We start from the raw sequence: 23,363 nt of genomic DNA, 5'->3' as shown, positions 1-23,363 counted from the left end.
AATGAACTAGACAGAGAACTTTCACAAATTCTTTTCCTCATGTAGCAGTGGCAAGAGATTTTGTCTTAAGAGGATGAAAAGACAATTCTATCAAGCTTCAATCTATAATTAATTCTTTTACTTTTCTACTCCCAAATAAAGCATTAAGATAAACAGTCTGATTTGGTATCAAGCGTTGTTCATCAGAGGCTCTGCTTGATGATGCTAAAGCTTTCACGATTCTGTTTGACCTGCATAATGTACTGTATGTGGGGCAGTGAATTACATTCCTTTCTCAGAGACCATGCTGAATTACAATTTCTTTCCCACTTCTTTCAGAGGTGAATAATTGCACCTGTCCTCCTTAAGCAGACAAAAGACATTAAGTAGTGGCCAAATGGAAAGAAAGGTTTTAAAAGAAAATCACTTTATAGTTTGGTAGGAAAACAACTCAATCCAACCTTTCATCCAGCTGTATACAATATGAGGATTTCTACTTGTGCAGCTTCTGAAGAAAAGGAAGCTTTCAATCAAAGAAAGACTACCCTGATAACAAAGCAAAAATTGAGGTGCTGGCTAGAAGTTTAAAAAAGCCTACTTTTAAAATCAATTCTTGGCAATATAAAAAAAGGCAGCCGCACATCTAAGTGTTTGTGGGCAAACTGTCTCATTTACATGATACAAATGAGCAAATAAAATAAAAATTAAGATGTGGAAACAATAAAGCTGTAAGGCTTTTCCAAGACCATACAGAAATGCAATAGCAGAATGTAGAATGGAGCAGAAGTGAGCATGTGGGGACAGACCACAACCTAGATCTCCTGACAGCCTTCACACTGTTTTTGACCATGCTGCACAGAAAGGTTGGGTTTTTCTCTTACAGACTTCAAGTGCCTGGCAGGGAGATCAGCAGCGGCTCTGGTTTCATCAGAGCCATGCTGGCAGATATCCAAGGAAAGGTCACCAGGACAGAAGGACAGAGCTTCAACAGGGCATTTGCCTCCGGTGCCAGGAGATTTCTAGCACCTGATCATGCCGAAGGACCAGTGCTCAAACAGATGAGGAAAGAAGTGTGAATGGTGACAATACTACAGAGAATCTCCACAGATGTCTTTGCAATATTTCCAGGCTCTTTCTTTTTATTCTTGCATGGAAGCTGCCTGTACATCTAAGTTAGCTAGGCATTTGACAGAATGGAAGGACAAAATGTAAAATATTCTGCTGCTTGTGGAAGCTAAAGGTAGTCTATTTGTCAAAATGCAAAGAGTCCATCTTGAAACTATAGAGAGGAACACCGCTGAGAACTACTAAAATATTGAGACAGAACAGAATAAAACCAAAGAAACAAAGGGGTAATGCCTTGTGGGAGTGCCCTGCGGGGAACAAGCCTCTTTTCCCCAAAAGCACAAATATCAGTATTGAACATCCTCGATGAGAACTTGACATAGCACAAAAGAGAGACACTGATTAAAAGGTAACTAATCATACATTACTTTCAGCTGGAAGTCCTCATCTTCAGGAAACACCTCCAGTCATCTTATAGTTATGGGTCTTAGAACAAAATTAAATACTGTCTAGATATATACTTGGAAACATACAGAAAAGTAGCCTGGTTTGACAGATAAGGTGCCCATTTGGGCTTCAAGAAAACCAAAGCCTATTGCCATTCTTTCTTCCAGTGCCCCTGTTTTCCTTGCTACCTTTTATCCCACCTTGTTACGTGCTTTGGGACAGGGACAGTCTTTCACAGTATGTGTGTACATCTCTGAGGTTAACAGAGTCCTTATCGAGGAAAAAGTCAACGTAGCACCATGACAAGTTGTTCCACAAGCAGCACAAAAAATAAACCCCCATTTCCTGTGGATTCCTGTTCTTCCCCTTCTCAAAAACTCTAGCTCCTTCCTTCATGTCTCCTGTGGGAACAGCTTCCACACAATGCTTCCAGTCTCCCCATCATATTACAAGTCCTCTCACAGTAACCTGCGTCTTCAAACTGGTCAAAAGTATGCAGATGACTGGAAATCAGGATGAAGACATACATGCAGATCACCTCATCTCCCAAGATTATTTCTTTCTTTCTTTTAAATGAAACCCAGCTAACAAAAGCAACTGCAAAGATTTCATTTTCATATATGACAAAGATCAAAATTTGGATTGCTTAGCAGATTAATCATGGCTGGGAGATGAACTCTAGGATTTTGATATCATGTACTCTCAACAAAGTGTCTAAATTGCTGGTGGAACATATGTCAACAAACAGCCAGGGACAAAGAATCTTTGGTTACCATTTACATTTCCAGCAAATTAACAATATTTTAAGTTGGTTCAAGGTTAAAAAATAAAATAAAATAAAATCATCAAAACAACATTTCAGTTTTGACAAATCAGTATTTCTCACAGACACTTATTTTTTTCCAACTCCCTTTGTAAACAGAAGTTGCCATTGACAGTGTTATTGAATATCATTCCATTTACAGGACTGGTGTAAACAAAACCTCTTGTATGCCAAATGAAGCAGTTCTACATACAGAAGGTAAATTTCTATGCCTTCACTAAACAGGGTGGTTTTCTATTAAATCAATACCCCCAAATAAAATTAAGAAAGAAGAGAAAGACTCCATCAGCAAAATTATTTGAAGCGGTATCTGTTCAGGCTAGTCCAAAAATCTTCACCCTTGGGGGATGGAATACAACAAGGAAGTCTCCTGAGCATGTTAATTATTTAAAATGAAAGCAACACAGTTGCTGGCCTTTTGAAATAATCAATCTTTCCAAAAGTGTCAGGTGTCTCCAAAACATGTGACAGGTTGGCAGTTTGTAGCATCTATTCTTGAGCCCTAATACCACACTTTTCTCTGGAGCCTGGAGGAACTCATCACCTTTACTAACAAATCCTAAAGACAACCTGTCTGGCTCACTGAAAACGTAATGGAGAAGCTACAGTTAGAACCACGGACCTCCTGTTTGCTCAATTAAACCAGAAAACCAAAACAAACATTTGAAGCACATGTACACATATATAGAGACAAACACATATAGATGAATGCAGACACAAATACATGTAGAGATATGTATAGTTATATGTATATACATGTAGCTGTAAATTATAGACATTTACCGAGATCTGTATTTACTGTCTCCTACAAGTCTATCTTATGATCTAAATTTAGGGAGTTTTCTTCCCTTCTTTCAAAAGAAAGAAAAAGGCAGCATCTGGTTTGTATTTTTCAAGTCTGTTAAAAAATACCTTCTTTCTGTATGTATCTGCTTCTTCAGAACATGAGAACAAAAAGCTGCAACCAGCAAGAAAATTCCTACAGAGTCTGTTTGTAAACAGAAAATTCCCATCTTCAGAGCAGCTGACCTTATTAGCACCAAGAGGCAGTGAGAAACTTTTCAGTAGTACGTACTTTGCTAATACTGTGGATATATATCTCTATATATTTTTGGTCATACCAAAGATTTCAATCAGATTTTCCATAAACAAATCGTTCTTATTGAAAATAAGTACACAAGTGTTACATAGGATTTTTTGATTTTTCAATATTGTTAGTTTGGATAAAAAAAATTGTATCCTACAAGTTTGTAGAAAATTTGATTTCTCTCTCCTGAAACACAGGTTACAGACATATCTATGAAATAGTGAACATGATTAATCCAAAATGTTCTTTAATTAATCTGTTGAGAAAGAATAACAAGGCATGTAATGACAATAAGCAATGTGTAAATAAGTAGTGGATACAGAAAAAAAAACACGTTACACTAACATTCATACACAAAAAGTCATAATATTGAAACCAAACAGCTCCAAACTCAAATTTAGTGTGGGCTTGTCCATTTCCCCACCCTTTTTGAAAAACACTTCTTGCAGATCCTTTGAAACACTTTACATTTTCAGTGCTCCCTGTCCTGAGAGGCCCTGACATTTCTAACTAGAGCAATCAGCTTAAAACTGAAATTGCCATTCCCCAGAAGTCCTCCAGGATGGAGAACCTCACTTGGTCAACCTGAACCATCCACGAGCAGTGGCCTTCCTATCCCCATGTTTGCCCTCCCAGGCCTGGCAGGCTGTATCCATGGCATTGTACCTTTGCAAGAGCCAAACAGACCATAAACAGCATTTAACAAAATTGTCACAGCATTATATGTATTTTTTAAATGAAACTACTCTTTGAGATAAAATACAGTAAACTACTTTGGCTAAAGTTCTATGTACCAGCGACTTTTCTCTACAATCCTTCAGAGAAGTACAATTTAAAAGGTTAATACACAAAACAAATATTCTGTATACCTCAAAGGCTGAATGTAAAACATATTCATGGATTTTGTGATTTTTTTAAGGGCCTGGCCAAGTTTTAATGGGCTGTCACACACGAATGATTATGAAAGCACTACAATGAACTGAGCTGATAAGCTGATCTGATCGGAATTAACTGCATGTGATTGCTGCTTTGAAAAGCTGGCCTAAAGAAGCAGCATTGAAAGCAATCTCACAAGTCACTGGTACCACTTGCCACAGCTATAAGTAAGCACAGATGGTGAGAAAAGTTAATTAAGAGGCATATTTGTTTGGGGGTTTGAAATTTCCACCCCCTTCTTCCCCAAAGAAGCCAAGCCACAGTGAAAATGTGTTTTACGTTTGTGGCCTAATAGGTTCATGTTTGTGAGGCTCTGTTCCTGTAGATGGAGGTAACAGATAAACAGAATAAATACTTTATGTCAGCAGTTAGCATATGGATTTGCACTTGATCACTGAGCTACTCATTGCACCTGATAGCTAGAACATCTTGTCAATTAAAAATATTTTTCATTTGCTTTCCTCCTACCAGCACAGTTTTGCTCTCGTACCACAATTGACACCCTACAAGAGAGACGTTACCCTTCTCATTCTCACTTAAATGACTGCCTCTTTCATTTTCTCCCTTACTTCTTCTTGCACTATTTCGTAAGTAACATATTATAATACATAAGCCATTACAAAAAATTGCTTCTGGTGATAAATCTTTCTTTTCACCTGGTTGGGAACTCTCATTCCCTCTTTCTCCAGCCCACACTCCATCTTTTCTCAGATTAATTGGCATCCTTTTGGAGATACGGTGTGGCAGTTCTCTGCAAGGTGATCACCATCATTAGAGGATCAAAATACATCCCTTATGCTTCATATACTGTAATAGTGTAACCAAAGTGTCATGTAGCGCACATTTTGTTCAATAGTTCTTCAACTGTGTATGTTCCTTTGGACCAGTTTCCATTATAATTATTATTTTTAACCTGTGGCTATTATAATGGCAATAGCTGGTTGCATCAAAGAAATACTGGTTTAAAAATGGTAGGGATCAATCTCTCATGAAAGACCCTGGAAGGTAAGAAAGAGTTAAGTCGAAGGACGGAGAAAACCAAGATTTCAGAACTTAAAGTGAAATTGCGAGGTTCTTAGAGAGACATTTCCAATTTATGCCTACTGCACTATTTATTTCCGTTCCCATCGTTGCTGATTATAAGGATGTGCATTTGTAGAAGTTTCTTCATCTCTAATCAGAGGTGCTCTATTCCATGAATCCACAATTCACTGTTCGTGACATTACAAAATGAATCAGGTAGAAGGATCAAGCCAGATCAGAAAATGACAGCTTCTGCTTAAACAGATATCTTGGAAATTAGTGATGGTGGAGGACAGTATTATACTGATAAGCATTTAACTCCTAGCACCATCTCATTCTCTAACAAGAGGTATAACAAAGTTATTTGGTGGAAAGATCTTGGTGCAAAAAAAAATGAAACGGAGTGCTGATCAGTTCAAGCTTATATTTCTAGAGCAATAAAGGCCTGTTTTGGATAGGACACCCATGCTGTAGGTGTTGAACACTCCCTGAATTCAAGGAAATTTTATTCTTTAAACATTATCTTTGTGCTACAGAGTACAGTCTCATCATTTATGGGCTATCATAAGAATTTGGTATGAATCAGTTTATTACTTCTGTCAGTCTTATATCTGTGCTTTAGAACTGATTTTGACTAGGATATAACATTTCTGAACTAGAATATGATCCCTAACTAGGTTTACGTTTCAGATGACAGGATCACATCGGAAGGCTGGAGATCAACAACCACCACCAGTCCTACATTTAGAACCTTCCTATGTCCTTCTACAGTGATTTTAGCCAAGAAGGATGTCTGTGTCCATAAACATATACATGCAAATAATTTAGCCAGTGCACGTATCTATGTATACACAAAGAAATTAATAATCGCATCTCACATTCTTAGATAGTCCCTAAACATTGTATTATCTAATCAGATAAATATGGCAGGTTTTCTAATGTAATAAATGTATACAAAATAAATTGTTAAAAAAGTCAATCACTGAGAGCTCAGTACAGACGTTAATCCAATTTGTGTGGTAATGATCAAAACAGTCAATTTACATAAAACATTACAGCTGTGCAATATTACAGTCCTGCAGTTCTGTCATCAGCAGGAAGGGTTAGCTACCTGCCATGGAAATGTCTGCGATGCACTCTGCACAGTCATGCTGACAGTGAGTGGGACCTTCCATTAGTGTTGCCCATAGTGACAGCCTTGCTCCCTTCTTGCTCCTTCTGTCCAAGAAGCGTGAGTGTGAACACGTAAAGGGAGCTACAGCTCCTTCTACTGGGTCTTCAGATTCATAAGATTAAGAATCTGAGATCCTAACAGGGCTCAGAGAAGTGAGTAAAAGGCCAGTAGCATGTCATAGAGTTCTGTGCCACCTTTTTTTTTTTTTTTTTTGAATTCTGCTTTGCACATTCCCACTAACAGTATAATTTCAGAAGCAATCATGCATTTAAAGAAGTTAGCAGAAAGATGTCTGGGGACAGAGTGTTGGAATGGGGACAGCAGTACTGCTAAGCAAACTGATTGTCTGATCCACATATGACATCTCAGATGTAACAGCTTGTAAACATTATCTGTAGAGCTCCAAATAATAACTTTACAGATTTGACCAATCATGCTTTGAAGGCTGTCACTGATCTAGTGAAGCGTGACCAAATCCCGTTAGAGTGCAGAATAGATTCTTGTGGAAAGTCTTTCATATGCTGAGTTGCATATCTAGATAAGGAATGCAAAGACACCACATGCACTAGAGAGATGTATGCACATGAAGAAATTAATACCTGCAACTGAATTCATTGCCTCATGGGCCTACAACAAAGGTTTCAGACCCTGCAGGGTACCTCAGTTTGCAGTGGTACTAGGTGCTTCATCAAAGAATATCACACTGACAAATTCCTTCATAAGTAAAGACTGACTTCTCCATTAGCGAGTGTGGCAGATAGCTGTCACTGCTACATGAATATTCAGGAAAGACATAAAAGCCTTAAAGCCATAAGACATAAAGCCTTAGAGTTTCAGCTGAAATAGTCTAAAGCAGACCAGATCTTGCTGACATACCTGTGTTTTGCTTGCCCACTTCACGCCGTGCATTTCTTTAAAATTACAGCACAATGTAAGTAGTCATTTGTTAGAGTTAATTCACTGAACAGGATTTCTGAAGATCTGCTGAAATTCCTCTGGTAAATTAAGCGAGTCTTTTAGACACTGCAAAAAGCACGGATAGAAAACCTGCACAGATGTGAAAGTGGTCAAAGGACTGGTACCATCCTGCCCAGTGGGGATAACAAGAATTACTTGGACTCTTTTTTTGGAATCTTGGAATCTTCTTTTTATCTTCCTTATGTGAAGAAAGTTCAAGAGTGTTAGATACCTAGGTGTTTCCTCCTATTCTGAGCACTACACGCTGTATTGTTCTGGCTGCAAGCCTGTGCATGTGAATGCCAGATGAATTTCTAGCCCCTAATATAAAAAACAAGTAGTCATGTAATTTGTAAGGGCCATCGACCACATTATTACTGATATTAGCATACACAGATCCTACAGGATATCCTGCCTCCCAGGATAGCTAGGAGAACTTAGCATCTTCTTGTTTCTTCAAAAACTGCATTACACTGTTGACTGTGATGATTTGCAGTCTTTTTTTTTTCTTTTTTTTTTTTTTCCTCAGATAATTCCAAGAGCTGAAAACATACTCTGTTTAAATGAACTTCCTGTTCTTGTCTTTCCTATGGTGCAAAGATTGCTTTTAATCAAGGATTGCTGCAGTATGGAAGAGAGATGCAGACTGTGTTCTCAGATCAGAAAAAAAAAAAAAACAACTGCCTTTGGCTCAGACATATTTCTTAGAACCAGCCAGAGTCATAAGGGTGTCTTAACACTGCACTTTGTATGATATTTTTTCTTTCATTTTGGAGGAAATAAAATGAATTACAGGATTATTTTTTTTTGAGTTACATTTGGGCCAATTATCATGAATCTTTTTTTGTCTCCTACAGCTTTTTTTCAAACAGTAGAGAAATCCAAAGCGTTTCTCTTGGCTCTCTCTCCAGGGACTAATATCTTTAAGTACTTCAAGGCCAGATCCAACTCCCTGACATTTGTCTGCCTTGAACTTGCAAAGCGCTCGTAAGTTTGTTAGCCTCCAAAGCATCAAGAAACTACAATGATCTTTAGACATATTCCATGTGGGAGGTTTTGCAGAAACAGCTTCATACAGCAATAAAATCTACAGCTTGTTCTGGTGAACCTGTGTCAGATGAGGGCAAATAAAATCCTCAGAAGTATAGTAGATATCCAGTTGAGCATGTTACACTGTGAAGATTCATGAATAAAGGAGCTCCTCCATATCCAGCTTTTATTGTTGTCATTTGCCATAGAAGTGTTGGTTTGAACCCAGATTAAACAAATCTAAGTTGGAAACAGGAACCAGACTAATTCTAACTTTATCATATACACTGCTACAGGTATTGAAGCAAGTATTATGGCAGCACTTTCTTTTGAAAACTTGACCCCCACCCAATGCTGCAGGAGGGAAGAATTAAGTTTGCTAGAGTGCCTTGCTCTGGCCCCATTTATGGCCTCAAATCTGTGAGCCTGCAGAAGTAAGGTATGTATGGAAAAAGTATGTGAGTACAGTGGTAGGCACTGCAATGGCAGTTAACCTGGTACAGCATCTAACCACCAGTGAGGTCACCTGCTGAGTAGCACCTTCTCTGATGAGCAGGAGCCAAGAAATGTGCTAAGTTTTCTAGCCTGTCATACCCAGGGACACTGAGGGCAGGATTAATTAAACACTTCAGTTATTTAACTTGTACTTCTTTACTTGGTTTTGGCTTTTCTCATCTGCACACAGATTTATGCAACTCTGGCTATTCTGAAACCTCTATTTAACAGTTACCATGTAAATTAACCTCCAGATTGAGGTAATATTTCCCGTGACTACATATTAAAGAGCTCGATAAAAACAAATATTGTACAGGTAAAGTGATCCCAGTTAAGTTACCACCAACTTTAGTCTAAACAAAGGAAAGAGGAACTGTGGAATTATCCTAAAAAAAGACTCCAGCATCTTGACTGACATTTTAATTTTTAAGGATATAAAGATGTCTCCATTTCTAAAACATCTTACAGGAAATATAGCATCCTTCTTGTATGCCCTCTTGTTTAGTAGAGTCAAAGCTTGACTCACGGAGCGGGTAGTGTTTATTTTAAATGATCAAAGTTAAGGAGCAGTTAATGACTTGAATACCCACAGTTTATTAAGTTAAATTAAGCTGTACAGGGACTCTTTCTGAGCCATCATTATAAACCAGGAAAATATCTGTGCCCTTCTGATGCCAAATACCTTTTTTCCCTTCACAACAGTTTTTATCATTTTCAATGACACCATAACAGAATTGAGCAAACAGCAGAGTCCATAGAGATGTTCAATTCACTCTGAGATCTCACCATCTCAGAAAAGAGATAAGACTTTACAAATTTATTCCCCTCCTTTATTTCAATTACCAAGTTAATGCTTCAGACAATTCCTAACCCAAACTTCTGGCCAAAAGTCTGTTGGCAGGTAAGATAGCAGACCTAAATCAAATCACACAGATCTTGCAATAAGATTGCATAGCACAATTTCCCCTCTGTAGTAAAAACTGCACTTTCACCTATTTTCTTACTAGAATTCACTGTAGGATGATGAAACTTCATTATATACACATGACAGGATGTTAAGATAGCATGTCCTTTAAGAAACTCTAACAATATCCAAAGCAAAGTTCAAATCCAAACATTAAAACAACAAAAAGCATAGAGTGGGAAAAAGGGAAGATTGCTTACACTAATGAGGTCTTCCCCAGATAACTCTCTCCAAGTCTTTCAAAAATAGAAGCTAAAAGAACCAAAGGGCTCTACTATAAACAGTCTGCTACACAAATACGACAAAAACCACCACGAGCCTTCAGCTGTGGCCCTTTCATGGTTGTCAAAATAAAACACACACCAACAGTGAGACCCCCTCCTCCTTCGTTTTGGCCACCGGTTCATGCAAATGACAGAGGACCAATAGTTTTTGCCTAGCAACAAGACTGCATGTTCACTACTGATCATGTTCATGATAAGGTAGTGAATACTAACAAAGCTAATGATGAGAAGAGATGCCCTCCTTCGCTGACTCATCCGTACAATTTAAAATCTTCAAAACAAAGAATAATTCATTCATCTAGCAAACAGACTAGAAAGAGAAAAGAAGCCATCAATAATAGTTTTTTCGAGCCCGCATCCCTGATATTGAAATCAAGGCATACCAAGGTACTTTCATACAAGGAGAAGGCTTGCTAAATGTACAAAAATATAGGTATTTCTACTAAGCCATTAAATTTTCACATCTTTTTATGTCTTAGACTCATTCTAATATTTTCCAGGGTTGCAGTTAGTACATGGGAGCCATTCTGACTGCCATGGGACAGAAGGAGCACTGGCCGAGCATGCCCCTGAGTACCATCACCTCCCAGGGAGTCATACAGCTCATTCAGGTAACTGCAAAAAAGGTTAATTACTTACAGCAGGATGTCCAGCACAGTAGGTGTAGCTAGCATGGGACTGGTAGTGCAAGCTTGCTCTTGGGAAGGTGTATGTATTCCAAGCAGGTTGGCTGCTATTCCACTGGGAGCTAAAGCCAGGGCTCATGGTCACTCTCGATTTACTGTTTTGGTACGTTCTCACTGTGGAGCTGGACTATCAAAAAAGAAAGAAATGCAAAGTAAAAATAGCTTTTAGGGTAGAATATGAACAATGCAGCTACACAACTTCATTGCGCATATACATACTGCCACACAGTCTAGACCAATTTTGAATTATTCCTGTAACGAACTGGGAAAAGCAAAAATTTGGTTCCTTCAAATACACCAGTGAAACAGCTATGTTTCTCTAATGTCCAAAAGCAAGACTGAATGACTGTTAGACTTCAGGCTAGGATGTAAATCAAATAGACAATGCATAGGTAACAGCTATAAGGAGGTGTTCTGAAAATGCGTAGAAGGTGCCACCTTACAAGTTTCATAGTTGAAACTTCCATATTTATTAATTATAATGAGCTGAATATTGTCATTAATTGCACTGCTGATCTGGTGACTAGGATAGGCCAAACCTTTACAAAGCTACTTCTACATTGCAAATACATAACCATCTAAAAAGTCTTTTAAATGTCACAATGTTTTTTTAATTTCTTAAATTGCAAAACAACAACAAAACACAAAATCTTATTTTATTTATTTTAAGTTAATTCAGTAACTTTAGTTGAAAGTGCCCACAGACTATGTGTGTCATCACTTGCGTTCTTTATGGCTTTCTCTATTGTTGCTTTAACTGAATTTTTCAGTTTCTAGCCCTCTTTTGTCAAAAAAAAAAAAAAAAAAGTTCCAAAAGTTCCAATAGATACTTGTACTGATGGGGTGATTTATTAGTGCAGGAAAACAATCAATTATCAAAAAAGAAGCAGAAGATACATTCAAAGTGAATGCTTTTTAGAAGGTATTTAGGTTGGCCTTCAACAACAGGTAAATATGCTTTTTTCTCCATATTCCATTCTACATGTAGGTTTTGCTTCTTTGTTTTTTGCCTTGGTAAAAGTGTTCTCAATATCCCAAACAAATTTACACCAATTAATTGTAATTATTATAACCCCCAAACTGTTCTTTTTAAAGCATTAAATTCATCAAGGCCTTGGTAATATTACAGTGAAAGCTTTAGAAATACAAACACAAATAATATTTCTTAGAAATGCTTATAAATGTCCCTATTAGTAAACTGATGCAATCGATTTCAAAAGCTATATTCAAGAATAACGCTTCGTTTATTTTTATCTTCCTTTCAAAGACAACTTCTATATGCAATATACGTAGCGTTAACCACATGTTAATACGGGCCACCATCAAACAAGGTGTGTTATGCAGCCCAAGACTATCCTTAGTCCAAAGTGCTTACAAGATAAATGAGGACTGGGAGAGGAGGAAAGAAGAGAATCTGATGCAGAAGCAGAGAAAACAGCTTTACAAACACGACTTTCAGTTTCATTTCAGTGCTTCAGCTCAGTTTCTCTGGGTGAGGATTAGTGAAATGGAAGGAAAAGGAATGGAGGAAAGACATTCAAAAAGGGTTTAAGGACGCATGTGAGCTATAAAAATATATATCTTGTATAATCTTTCCTATTTTGATAACGTGTTTAGATGAGCTGGTTTTAGAAATTACTACAGTAGATGCCACATTGGCATCTGCTGAACATGCCACATTTATTTTGTTTAATTTTCAAAAGCTTAAGTACACAAAGTTTGCCTCAGTTATCAGCTGCTGTATAAACTTGAAGTTCAAGAAAAGGCCAAATGACTTCCTGCATGTGTTTATTTCCTGTACTGCCGATTAGGAAGCCTGAAAAGAGCAGTTTCCGCTCAACAGTTCTTAATATCTCGACAGATTCGCCTCCCGCCCCCACCCCTAAGCGAAGGATTCCTGCGGTGTGATTTCTAAAGATTTAACTTACGACTAGCTGAACACAAAGCATATGAATGAACACTAAAACCCACACTAAACTCTCATTAGTCACTGTGTGTGACAAGTGGTTACTTTGTTCTTACAAAAGGCTTTAGGAAAAAAAATCTGCCCCTACAGTTAAAGGGGCTTATTTGAAATAAATCTTTTTGTATGAATTTAAATCATGACATATCAAAGGAAAGAGGCTATGGCTGCAGCTAGAGAAAAACTGAAGGGTTTTAATTTTTTTTTCTTTCTTTTTTTTTCTTTTTTCTTTTATTTCTTCCCCTTTTACCCTCTTTCCCCAAGGAGCAGAAACAGTATTTTCTTTCCTTTGACGTATTACTTATCTTTCAGATCACTCCTCAAAGACAAATCTCTCTTTCTAGGTCCTGGTAGACTTGCTTCTACATCAGAGATGAGGGCTAGGTTTTGTTTTGGACAGATCAAGCAGAGTTTTAGCCATAATGTACTTCTTCACGTACATTTCTCCCTTTTATAAACATCAGGTATTTGAGTGTTGCTGCTTATTAACTCCTCTTGAGCAGTTCATCCCTTGACGAATATTGTGTGCATATTGAGCTGCCGTACCCAGACAATAGCTCTGCTCCCTCCTATTATTTCTGATATGTCTGCATTGTATGAACCAGTGGAATTACCTCTCTGGATGATGGGATGTGAAGATGCATTGTCAGCTGTGGTGATTGTTAACTGGTTATTTTCCCCTTGCATGTGTGCTACACAAAACCCATTCCTGTACCTAACCCCTGGGGCTGGAGCCATGGCTCAGCCCCTGGGGCGACATTCGGGGACAGAAAGGAACTCCACTGCTCCCTTTCTCCTCTCCCACCCCTCTCGCATCATACGGTGAACATATGAGGAGTCATACCATGCCATGAAGCTTTGGGGACTGAAAGCACAGGGCCCTGCAGCCAGTGGAGGACCCCGTGCTGGAGGAGGTTTCCCGAAGGAACTGAGGCCCACAGGGAGGGCCTGAACAGTGCGAGAAGGAAGGAGGGCCAGGGAGGAGCTGCTGTTCCCTTGAGGAGCCCCTCAAGGAGCTACGAGCGAAGGAGTGAAGTTGAGCCTGGGGAACAGGGGTGGGGAGGAAGCATTGTTTGAATTTGTCTTTGCTTCTCACTAATTGGCAACGGATTAAGTTAATTTTCCTCAAGTCGAGTCTGTTTTGTGTGACGGTAATTGGTGAGTGATCTTCCTGCCTTTATCTCGACCCAGGAGCTTTTCCTTCTTATTTTCTCCCTGGCTTGTTGAGAAGGAGTGAAAGAGGGGGTGGGTGGGCATTTGGCAGCCAGCAAAGGTCAACCTGCCACAAATTGGCAAGTTTTGAGGCGCACAAGCTTTTATTCAGCATGTAAAAGTTCACCTATTACCCCCCAACTCTACTGGTTACTCCAACGAAAGATATCACCTCCCTGCATAACGCTACCTTATTTTTATCTCTTAGGTCATCAGTGTTACAGCACCTGGGACCACCTGCTCAACTTTTCTCAGAAAATTTCTGCAGAAAATTATCAGATTACAACAAAATGGAACTGTTGCCCTTCTTGTTACAACTTGCCAGAAACAACATATATTACAAAGCTGGGGAATAATTTTTTTTCCTCGAATAAGTCACTTGAATAAGTCCTTTCCTTGAATAAGTCACAAGTACTTTTATACTCTAAAAGTCTGATGCAACCTAACATTGACATTGCTAAAATTGATATCTAAGTGTGTTTTAAAATATGACCCTGTTTCTTCTGTGCCTTAGTTTCTCAGGCTTATAAATATAGATAATCTTATTAAAATTTTAGGCTTTCTTTTCCCCATGTTTGAATAAGTTTTGAACTTTTTTGGACATAAGCATGAATGAAGTGCAAGGTATTATTAGTATTATTTCTATTTCTTCAGCTTAACTGCTTTCAGGTCTTAGTTCTTTTAATAGCTGATATGTGAAGTCTAACAGTGGAAAAAATAGAACATAGTATTTATTCGTGGAGCATTTTTATCTTTAAAGCACTGTGCAGATGTTAAACGGTGGCAAAATTTCTGACTGGTGTGATGTTTCCTACTTTTTAAGAAGTTTATAGTAGATGTAAGAACTAGCTGCCACTCCTTCCTATCTGCACGTGAATAAAGCACACCTTTCGATTAGGATGTTAAATAACATAAACAGTTCTGATGTAGACTTAGAAGTCTTTGGGTCTTCGCTCAAGATCTCTACTCTTTAGCAATACAGCAGCATCCTGCAGAAAACTAACAAGAAAAATACGTGCTAATTCTGAAATTCTACATCACTTCAAATGCAAGACTGACTGCACCTATAAAATATCCTTCTGCCAACTGTTCCAAAATGCCGTGATTATTAATGGCTTTGGCACTCCAAAAGACGTGAGAGGCTCAATTATTCACCTCTACATTATCTCTCTACTTGTACTACCTTAAAAAAAAAAAAAAAGAAAAAAAAAAACAAGTGGGAATAAAGAGGTGTAAATAACATCTGAATTCAGCCTCCCACTACCTCATCTTTAAAAAGCAACTTACCAGAGCTATGATGTCATTTTCTTAGCCCACACAATTTGAGCTGTCTCCAGTCCCTTGGATTTTGATTACAGAATAGTTCTGTCTGTAACTGTACCTTTTTTTTTTTTCTTTCTTTTTTTGGTTTGGTTTTTGTGTGTTTGTTTTTTGGATTTATGTAAAATGATTACATGAGCTGGGCAAGGCCAAGTAAATAATCATCCTGGAGATGCTGCTTGCTTGGTCTCCTCATGCCTGTATTTGAATGAGACCATGATGCAAAGCGCAGTCCTGCACTGTTAAAAGTTTGGATGCTTTACAAAACACTACTGTTCCCATAGAAATCAAAGTTTTCCTATAACCTGGAAGAGTCAGGAATGAAAAGAGCTGCCCTGGAACGTTATTGCATGCGCTAAAATGATGCATTTGTTTTCTTGCTCAGAGAAAATATGAAACTGGCAAACCAAATCTGAAGGTAGTTCATCACAAAACCCACCTGAGAGACCTTGAAGACTGTGGTAATTGCGAAACTGAAGACAATGAGTGTTTTTTTGCCTTTTTTGTTTTTTTTTAGTTTTCATAACAATTCAAAATGAAAGAAGGAAAAAAAAACAGTGAAGATATTTCAGAAAAATGTATTTTTTTTTTACATTTTTTTTTTCAATAGCAGGAATGAATAGTTTTGTGCTGCTACTTTTCCAAACATAATCCTTCACTATTTCTTGCTAATCTTTAGCAGTCTAGAACCAGATTCCATCTGTTTCAGTAAGAACTAAGCTGTTAATACTTGGCCACTACAAATTTTGAGTTTATCAAGTTTGTCTCATAACCTTTATGAAAAAGTTTCAGAGGCATGACCAAACTTTAAGAGAAACATTGTTTTTCCAGACGTGGTATTGAAACTCAATACACTGTACCTGGAAAAACAGGATAAACTGAGAGAAATGGCATTCCACTGAAACCACAGAGAAATGATGAGGTTATATTTCATATCTCGGCATACATGCGTGGCTATTGCTCATCCATTGGATCCAAGAGCACCAAGCACTAGCCCACATCAGGCCAAAATGCAGGGGGCCCAGCCCAGCCGCCCCAGCTCACTTCTTGCCCCCCAGGGGCTTTCACTCAGCAGACTCCCCACAGACAGGACCAAGGGGACTGAGGTCGGCTGGACACAACAGAGCAGCTGAATTCCTTTGAGATGGGGCCCAACAAAAACACTGAGTTTTAGGGATAGATCTCAAATTATCTAAATAACTCTCAAGGAATATATTCTAGAAAAATAAAAATAAAAAATCAGGCAGTCATTGTTATGTTTCCCCAGAGTTCTGTCTTGAAAACAAAATATATATGGTTTTCACACTTTCCTGGTTAGAGTTGCTGTCACTTGCAGTGACTCAACACTGTAATTCATGTTTTTCTTTTAACTGTTACTTGAATCCTAAGAGTATTTTTTCCAGTGCAAAGTATGAAACATTGCCCTTGAAGTTACAGAGATTGAGCAGGGGAGCTGAAAAAATATGAAGGCATCATGGTTCCACGAAGTGACCATGAAGAGCCTGGTTTTTGGCCACCATACCATGCAGGTCACTGACAACAGGCAAAGAACTAGTGACAAGAGGCAGGCTACCAACAATTCAGATTAAAGAGTCTGGGTGCAACCAAAAGTTATTCAATGGTTCTCTAGGCTGGGCTATAGTCAACTTCTGCGCATGTGCACCTCCCGAAAAGCATTGCCACCACTTGCATCTCCACAGGCAAGCTCAGTGCAAAGACAGAGTAAAAGGCACAAGAAATGCTGCTGTGCTTAAAACTGGCTTCTCCAGAATAGGAAAAGGATTTTCACATGCAGAAGAGAAACTTGTACTGGTTTTGTTATGCATTTTGTACACAGACGTGGAGAATGGGGACACTTACGCTCATGGGCTGCTCACTTGTAAGTCTTCCACAGAAGGAAATGTGAAGAGAAGCTCTCCAAAGGACATATTTTATTTTATTTTTGTCAGATTACTTGTAAAAGGTAAACTGGGAGTAAAAGGTACGTTGTTAGACAGAATTCATATTGAGTATCTTGACTCCAAGTTCCCACCTCATCCACTTTGAAAAGAATAAGGACATGGAAAATGTCAGTTTTCTCTGCTCAGATTATTATTTAATCAATCTACTGTGAGAAATTTAAGTCATAACAGCCTCAGAAGGACATCAAATGTGACCCTTTAATGGTTGGTCTTTAAGTAATTATTTTCTGAAAATAAAACACACTAGCATCTTTTTTTTTTTTTTTTTAACAACTCCAAGGTTACAATTTAAAGTAGAGAAGCATTATGTTAACCCAAGAAGAGCATGATCTGAGTGTTCGCAGTAAATTCCATCAAGAGCAAGTACTTTTTAAGATGCAGTCACAGATGACCTGAACACACTGCACAGATCTGATTTCTAAAGAAGTCACACAGATGAACCAGTCACCCAATACAATATACTCCTATGAAAGCACACAGCTATATGGAGTGCCTGGAGAAGATGATGTTTTTCCACCAGGAGATGGAGAACACACAAGTCACAGAGGCACATGGCTTGAAGGAGAGGATTTGTGCCAGACAAAATCTGATGATGAGTATTAATCTTCAGGTAAGTCTTTATTGCATACAAAACACACCATCTTAAGTCTCTTTGCAGATCTCTGGAGTAGTGTTTTTACAAGGTCTGAGAACTTTTTTGTCATGTATGACAACTGCCACTCTCAAAGTCATTTCTGCAAACTACTCAGCAATACTTGGGACTTGCACAATTCCCTAGGTAAAAGACAGGACACAAAAAGATGCTGCAAAAATTTAAGTACCATCTAGAAATATTGTAACGTGTGATGACTACATTTCCTAGGATCGCATTCCCAGACACAGAGGGCTCTCATACCCATTTTTACCTACATTTTTCCTTTTTTTGTGGACCTATGCTCTGCTGACTGAAACACTAGTTCAGGAGCTTTACTGATTGATGACTGATTTTAGCACTTGCCTGTCTGCTAGATTGGGACTTTTTACAGACAGCTAACATCTTTTGTTAAACTCATTAGGTTTTGATAGCTCAGAGGGAAAAATAATTATTTCATTAACACTTGAATTCCTTCCCCTTTTATCGTACCCAAAGGTGTGTTTCACTATGTGCTGCAGTATCTTAACGTTTTTTTCTGATATATCTGTTTACTATATGTATATTGAATTATTCCCTGAACAATAAATCAACCCCTGTCTTGGATACAAAATGATTTTCCTCACACTAAGTCTGCAATGTACAAGTTTTTTTAGACAATCCCAAGAGCAACACCTGGCTGACAATTTAAGCAAGTCTGCAATATTAACCAATGAAAGCAATCCAGACACACATACCAGGGAAGAAGGATGCTTATGAACAACCAAAAAATGTCCGTGGCACAACATCGTTTCTATAATCCTACCAAATGAGAAAAAGTCAGATTTCTTTCCTCAGCTACAATAGACAAGGCATTGATTCCAAATAGACATGCACATTACAGCTCTCTTAATCCACAAATGCTTACTTTACTGAATACACTGTGATTATGAAATGCATTTGGCCACTGGGAAGAATTCTATAAATCCAACAAAGCTACCCAATGTGCCACTCTGCCACTAACTCATGTGGATGGACCTGCATGCTTTTGCAAACCTCACTGCAGGATTAGGACATTTATCAAAGCTATGATTTCTTTCCTGCAATGTTGTATCTATTGTATACCAGGAGTTCTGCAGGTGCATGATTTATCCATCCTGTCATTAGCTACAAAACCCTGCAAACAGTTTTTATTTTGTGCTGGGGAAACAAACACTCCTCTCATAAATTGTTTTACTGCTGAATGGGGAACAGGCTCCTTCTCTCTTGACAATAAAACAGCTTGCTTTCTCTGACCAAGGAGTTATAATTTCCAGCATAACAATCTGAAGCTCAACAACATTTCTTATGGAATTAAGTAATATAGGAAAAAAATATTGCTTATGTTTTTTTCTATATCACATCTAAACTTTCATCGTGAGTTAAGCACCGACATATTTGATTGCTTGAGGGACATTACAGACAACACAGCCCCTGAAGATTCAGCTGAGGGAACACAGGAGGAGGAAGCAAATGTCAAATAAATTGAATGAACAGAATTTTCTCTTAAAATGAAAACAAAAACTCGATATGAATTTTGTTACTGGGATCAACACTGGCCAAAGGTTTTGGTTTGGCAGAAAATGTTCAATGAATGCTTTAAAAAGCAAGGAAGCAAACTGGATATCCAGGAAATCCAGAAATGAAAAGCGATTTCTTACTCGGTGAAATCACAGTCAGATAAAAGACTACAGGCCTTTCACTCAAATTAAATATTCATAGAACCACATATATTGTATATGACATATTTGAATGTGAAAAAGCTAATATCCTCTGGCTTTTCCCGTACTCATCTAATCCATTAGAAAAGTAATAGACAGTCTAACCATTCCATGTCTTCAGTAGGAGATATGAAAAATAAAAGAGAAAGCAGAATGAACTACAAAGTGAAGAAGAAATAAGAAAAGATGTACCCAAGACCAGCTCTCAGGATACTCAAAATCAATTTCAACTGCCCCAGATATCTGTCGAGTATCAAATACAGAACAGAGGAACATGCACAAAGGGCTACAGATTTACCTAGAAAAGCCACTTCCTCTTCCCTTAAGCTTTGGGCACTCATGGGAGAAGGAGAGAGAGAGGTCATTAATTTATGAAAAGGGATGAGCCAATTTTAACTGCGAAGTTGACTATAACTGATCTGAATTCAGCGTAGCAAAGACTTGTTTTCCAGGATACGTGAAATTAAGTTTCATGAATTTTACCCTGCTGAGAAAAAATACCCCCAGCAGGTTACACATTGAGGGGCTTGAGGTGGAAGGCAGAGATCTTTTGAATCCTGTTGGATCAAATAAGAGAAGTCATGGAACTGCAAGAGAGGAAATCTAGCTGAGCTCCTTGAAGCCTGGCACGCAGAGCTGCACTTCTAGGGAAAACTGACAGCTAGGGGAATAACTCAGCACAGCTCAGCCTATGGGATTTTTCTGCCCCAGAGCCCAATGGTACGAAGAAGATTCAGATCCTTCCTGTTGAAGTTCAACATCATAAACCTGACAGGCAAAAGAAGGAGGGGGAGGGAGGCGGGGAAGGAAGCTCTGTTTTTGTGTTTCTTCCTGCTGTAACCACAGCATCCCTTCCTATCCCCAAAAGTTTGTTTGGGCTCTTAGGAGTTTGTCATCTCGATTTTAAAATGTAAGTACAGCAGTTATGCCCAGGCTGCAAGAACCAGACAAGAGACAAGGAGCAGAGACCGAGGACAAGAGAGGAGATGACCAGAAATCACAGCATGATGCTCTAAGGATAAACAGATGCTACCCTGTCTCATCTGTGTTTTCTGTTTAGTGTCTGAGCCTACTTCTCACAAGACAAGACATGGAATGAATGCAGATGGAGATTTCTGTCACATTATTCCCAATTGGTTTAAAACCTCCACTTATCAAGTAAAATCCCTTGTAGATGCCTGCATTTATAAAACCTAAGGATGGATAGAATTTCCTACCACTCTATAAGGACACTGGTCTAAGAATGCTAGAGGTTTAACAGCATATTAAACTATTACAGTTACCACAGAAATTCCTTGAAAAAGTTATATTTTATATTTCATATTTTTTTGTGTCAGTAGACAGAACTCCGCAGCCCAGTGCTCAGAATACAGATTTCAGGAAAATTTGCCATATAGCATATTCAGTTGTATGTTGTATTTCCTGACACATATGGGTGTCACAACCTTATGATAGAAACAGGAAAAAACAGTAATATTAACAAGACTTGTACAGAGGCTTACCACAGTAGTTGCACTATTATCTACCAACACAGTCCTGAGTCACTCGTGGGAATACCTTTGAAGGCTGGTGAAAAATATTTTTATGGATACATTATTTGTTCAGTTTAAAACATATTTTTAAAGCTCCAAGAATCACATATATGTGGCTTCATTATTACTCAAGAGCAACTCTTAGTATGTAGTAAACTGTTACATAGACACTAAGACAGAAAATTCATGAGTATAGATCTAAAAGAAAGTAACCTTGCATATTATATTGGGGAAGAAAAAAAAAAAGGATGGCTTTACAACTATAGAGGAAAACAATGATTTGGAAAATAAAAAATCACCATTAGCTCTGAAAGAGACATCTTGAGTGATCCAAATTTTCCAAGCTCTTTCCCAGTCTCTGTAATGGGTATATTAATGCTTCCTCTTTCCTCTTTTGTACCCTTTGGGAGATGGAATGACATCTACTGTCCATTTAAACAGAAAGTCCTAAATCATCATCATTCCACCAGAACACAAATGGGCCACTACCCACCTACTGTTATCAAAGATGGTGTCTTGCACAGTTCAGCTTCCAAACAGTGAAAGCAGATCCATAACTTGTTGTATCAGGCTTTAGTTCCACTGCATACATCTGAGTGTCTGAGAATCAGTGAATCTGCGGAAACTCCAGCAGGAAGAAAAACAGGGCAATAATAAAGGTGATACCCAATTAGGCTTCCCAAGCAAAACCACAACCATCTCCAGAGGGATTCTGAGGGATTCTGTCATTTTGCCACTCCACAGAAAGGAGGGGGGAAAAAAGAGAAAAAGTTTCATCCTTCTCTGATTGTCTTAAGGTTCTGCACATCCAGAAATCACTAAGAAGCAAAAAAAAACAGTGGCAGAAAAATTGACAGTGCCTAAAAATTGAAAGCTAATGCCAAATGTAATAGTAAATCTGGAAACAGAAGAAATGAAACCCTCCAGCTAATTCAGTTTCAAGGTGCTAAAAGAAATTTGGGTGGCAGAAAAAAATTAACCCCCAAATTGCAAATACCCGCAGTAACTTCCTAATGAGTTTTTCAACATTTTCCATTTACATAGGAAGTACGAAGGCTACTAAAATTGGGAATAAACACAGCAAAAGATAGCAAGGGTCTTACAGTAATTCACATACATACACCTAAGCATAATTAAGTGAAATAAAGAAAACAGGCAGAAAACAGAGGATATTTCCAATGACAGTTAAATCTGTTGGTAGCGTAAATTCTTAAGGAAGCTAATAGCAGAACCATGAATTAAGTGGATTTAGGAAAACTAAAGCACATACGAAAACAAAGATAAAGTAGATTTGGGGGGGACAAACAGCCGAGTAATAAAAAGAACTTTGCTCCACTTCATTTATCTATGTGTATTTACCTGGAAGGGGAGGGGACAAACGTGAATCTATTCTTTAATTCATAAAGACAAAAACTGGAAGTTGTTACAACTTTCTAATTGTTTTTGAAACTTTACATTTAAAAATAAATACCTAGAAACATTGACTTAAGGAGAAAAGTTAATTTGTATATATATTAAACTGCTTTTTTGATTTTTGCTTTATGTAACATGGATGAAGGACACAGAAAAAAAGATGGTATTCTATAGCTTAAGTACGGAAGAAAACTTTATCAGATATTCCAAAAGCTAAGTACATGTTCCCACCCCTCTAATTTTAGAAATGTTTTGTAGACTCTCATTATACCCCAATTGTTTGCAGATGTTGTTGTACAAGTGGAGAGTCAGAGATGAAGTGTTCAAATATTTGATGGCATTGTCAACCTGTTAACAAAATTAAATTTATTAAAAAAAAAAAAAGACACTGAATAGATGCTAACACCACCAATTGGTTACCGTTTTTTTTAGAGCTCTCTTTCATTCTGGCCATGATACAGACAAATACATATTTCCTAAGTATACCTACTACCTAACAGGAATCACTAAATTAGATCAAAATAATAGAAGATGCATAGATATTTATTTTTTTTTTTTTTTTTACCATTGCCTAAATACCTGATTTGAGCCAGAAGCATTAATTCATAACAAACTCTCAAGAGAAATTATTAGTTAATGCAAA

The 23,363-nt window shown here is 37.9% G+C and overlaps 1 protein-coding gene across 12 annotated transcripts in view; it reads right to left on the bottom strand.

Annotated features, from left to right (window-relative positions):
- RBMS3 (RNA binding motif single stranded interacting protein 3) overlaps window positions 1-23,363 on the bottom strand; it is a 700,779-nt gene that overhangs the window by 479,018 nt on the left and 198,398 nt on the right. For 11 of the 12 annotated variants that reach the window (XM_035549747.2, XM_035549752.2, XM_035549750.2 and 8 more), the window contains one exon: window positions 10,903-11,076. In XM_035549747.2, coding sequence (XP_035405640.1) covers window positions 10,903-11,076 — 174 coding nt within the window. Of the gene's footprint in view, window positions 1-10,902; window positions 11,077-21,606; window positions 21,635-23,363 lie in introns of those variants that run through there. The other variant, XM_035549757.2, reaches the window with a different exon arrangement.

Source organism: Cygnus atratus, chromosome 2 (assembly GCF_013377495.2).
Source record: "Cygnus atratus isolate AKBS03 ecotype Queensland, Australia chromosome 2, CAtr_DNAZoo_HiC_assembly, whole genome shotgun sequence".
NCBI lineage: Eukaryota > Metazoa > Chordata > Aves > Anseriformes > Anatidae > Cygnus > Cygnus atratus.
Note: the sequence above shows the minus strand (reverse complement) of the source record. Positions and strands in the feature narration are given on the sequence as shown.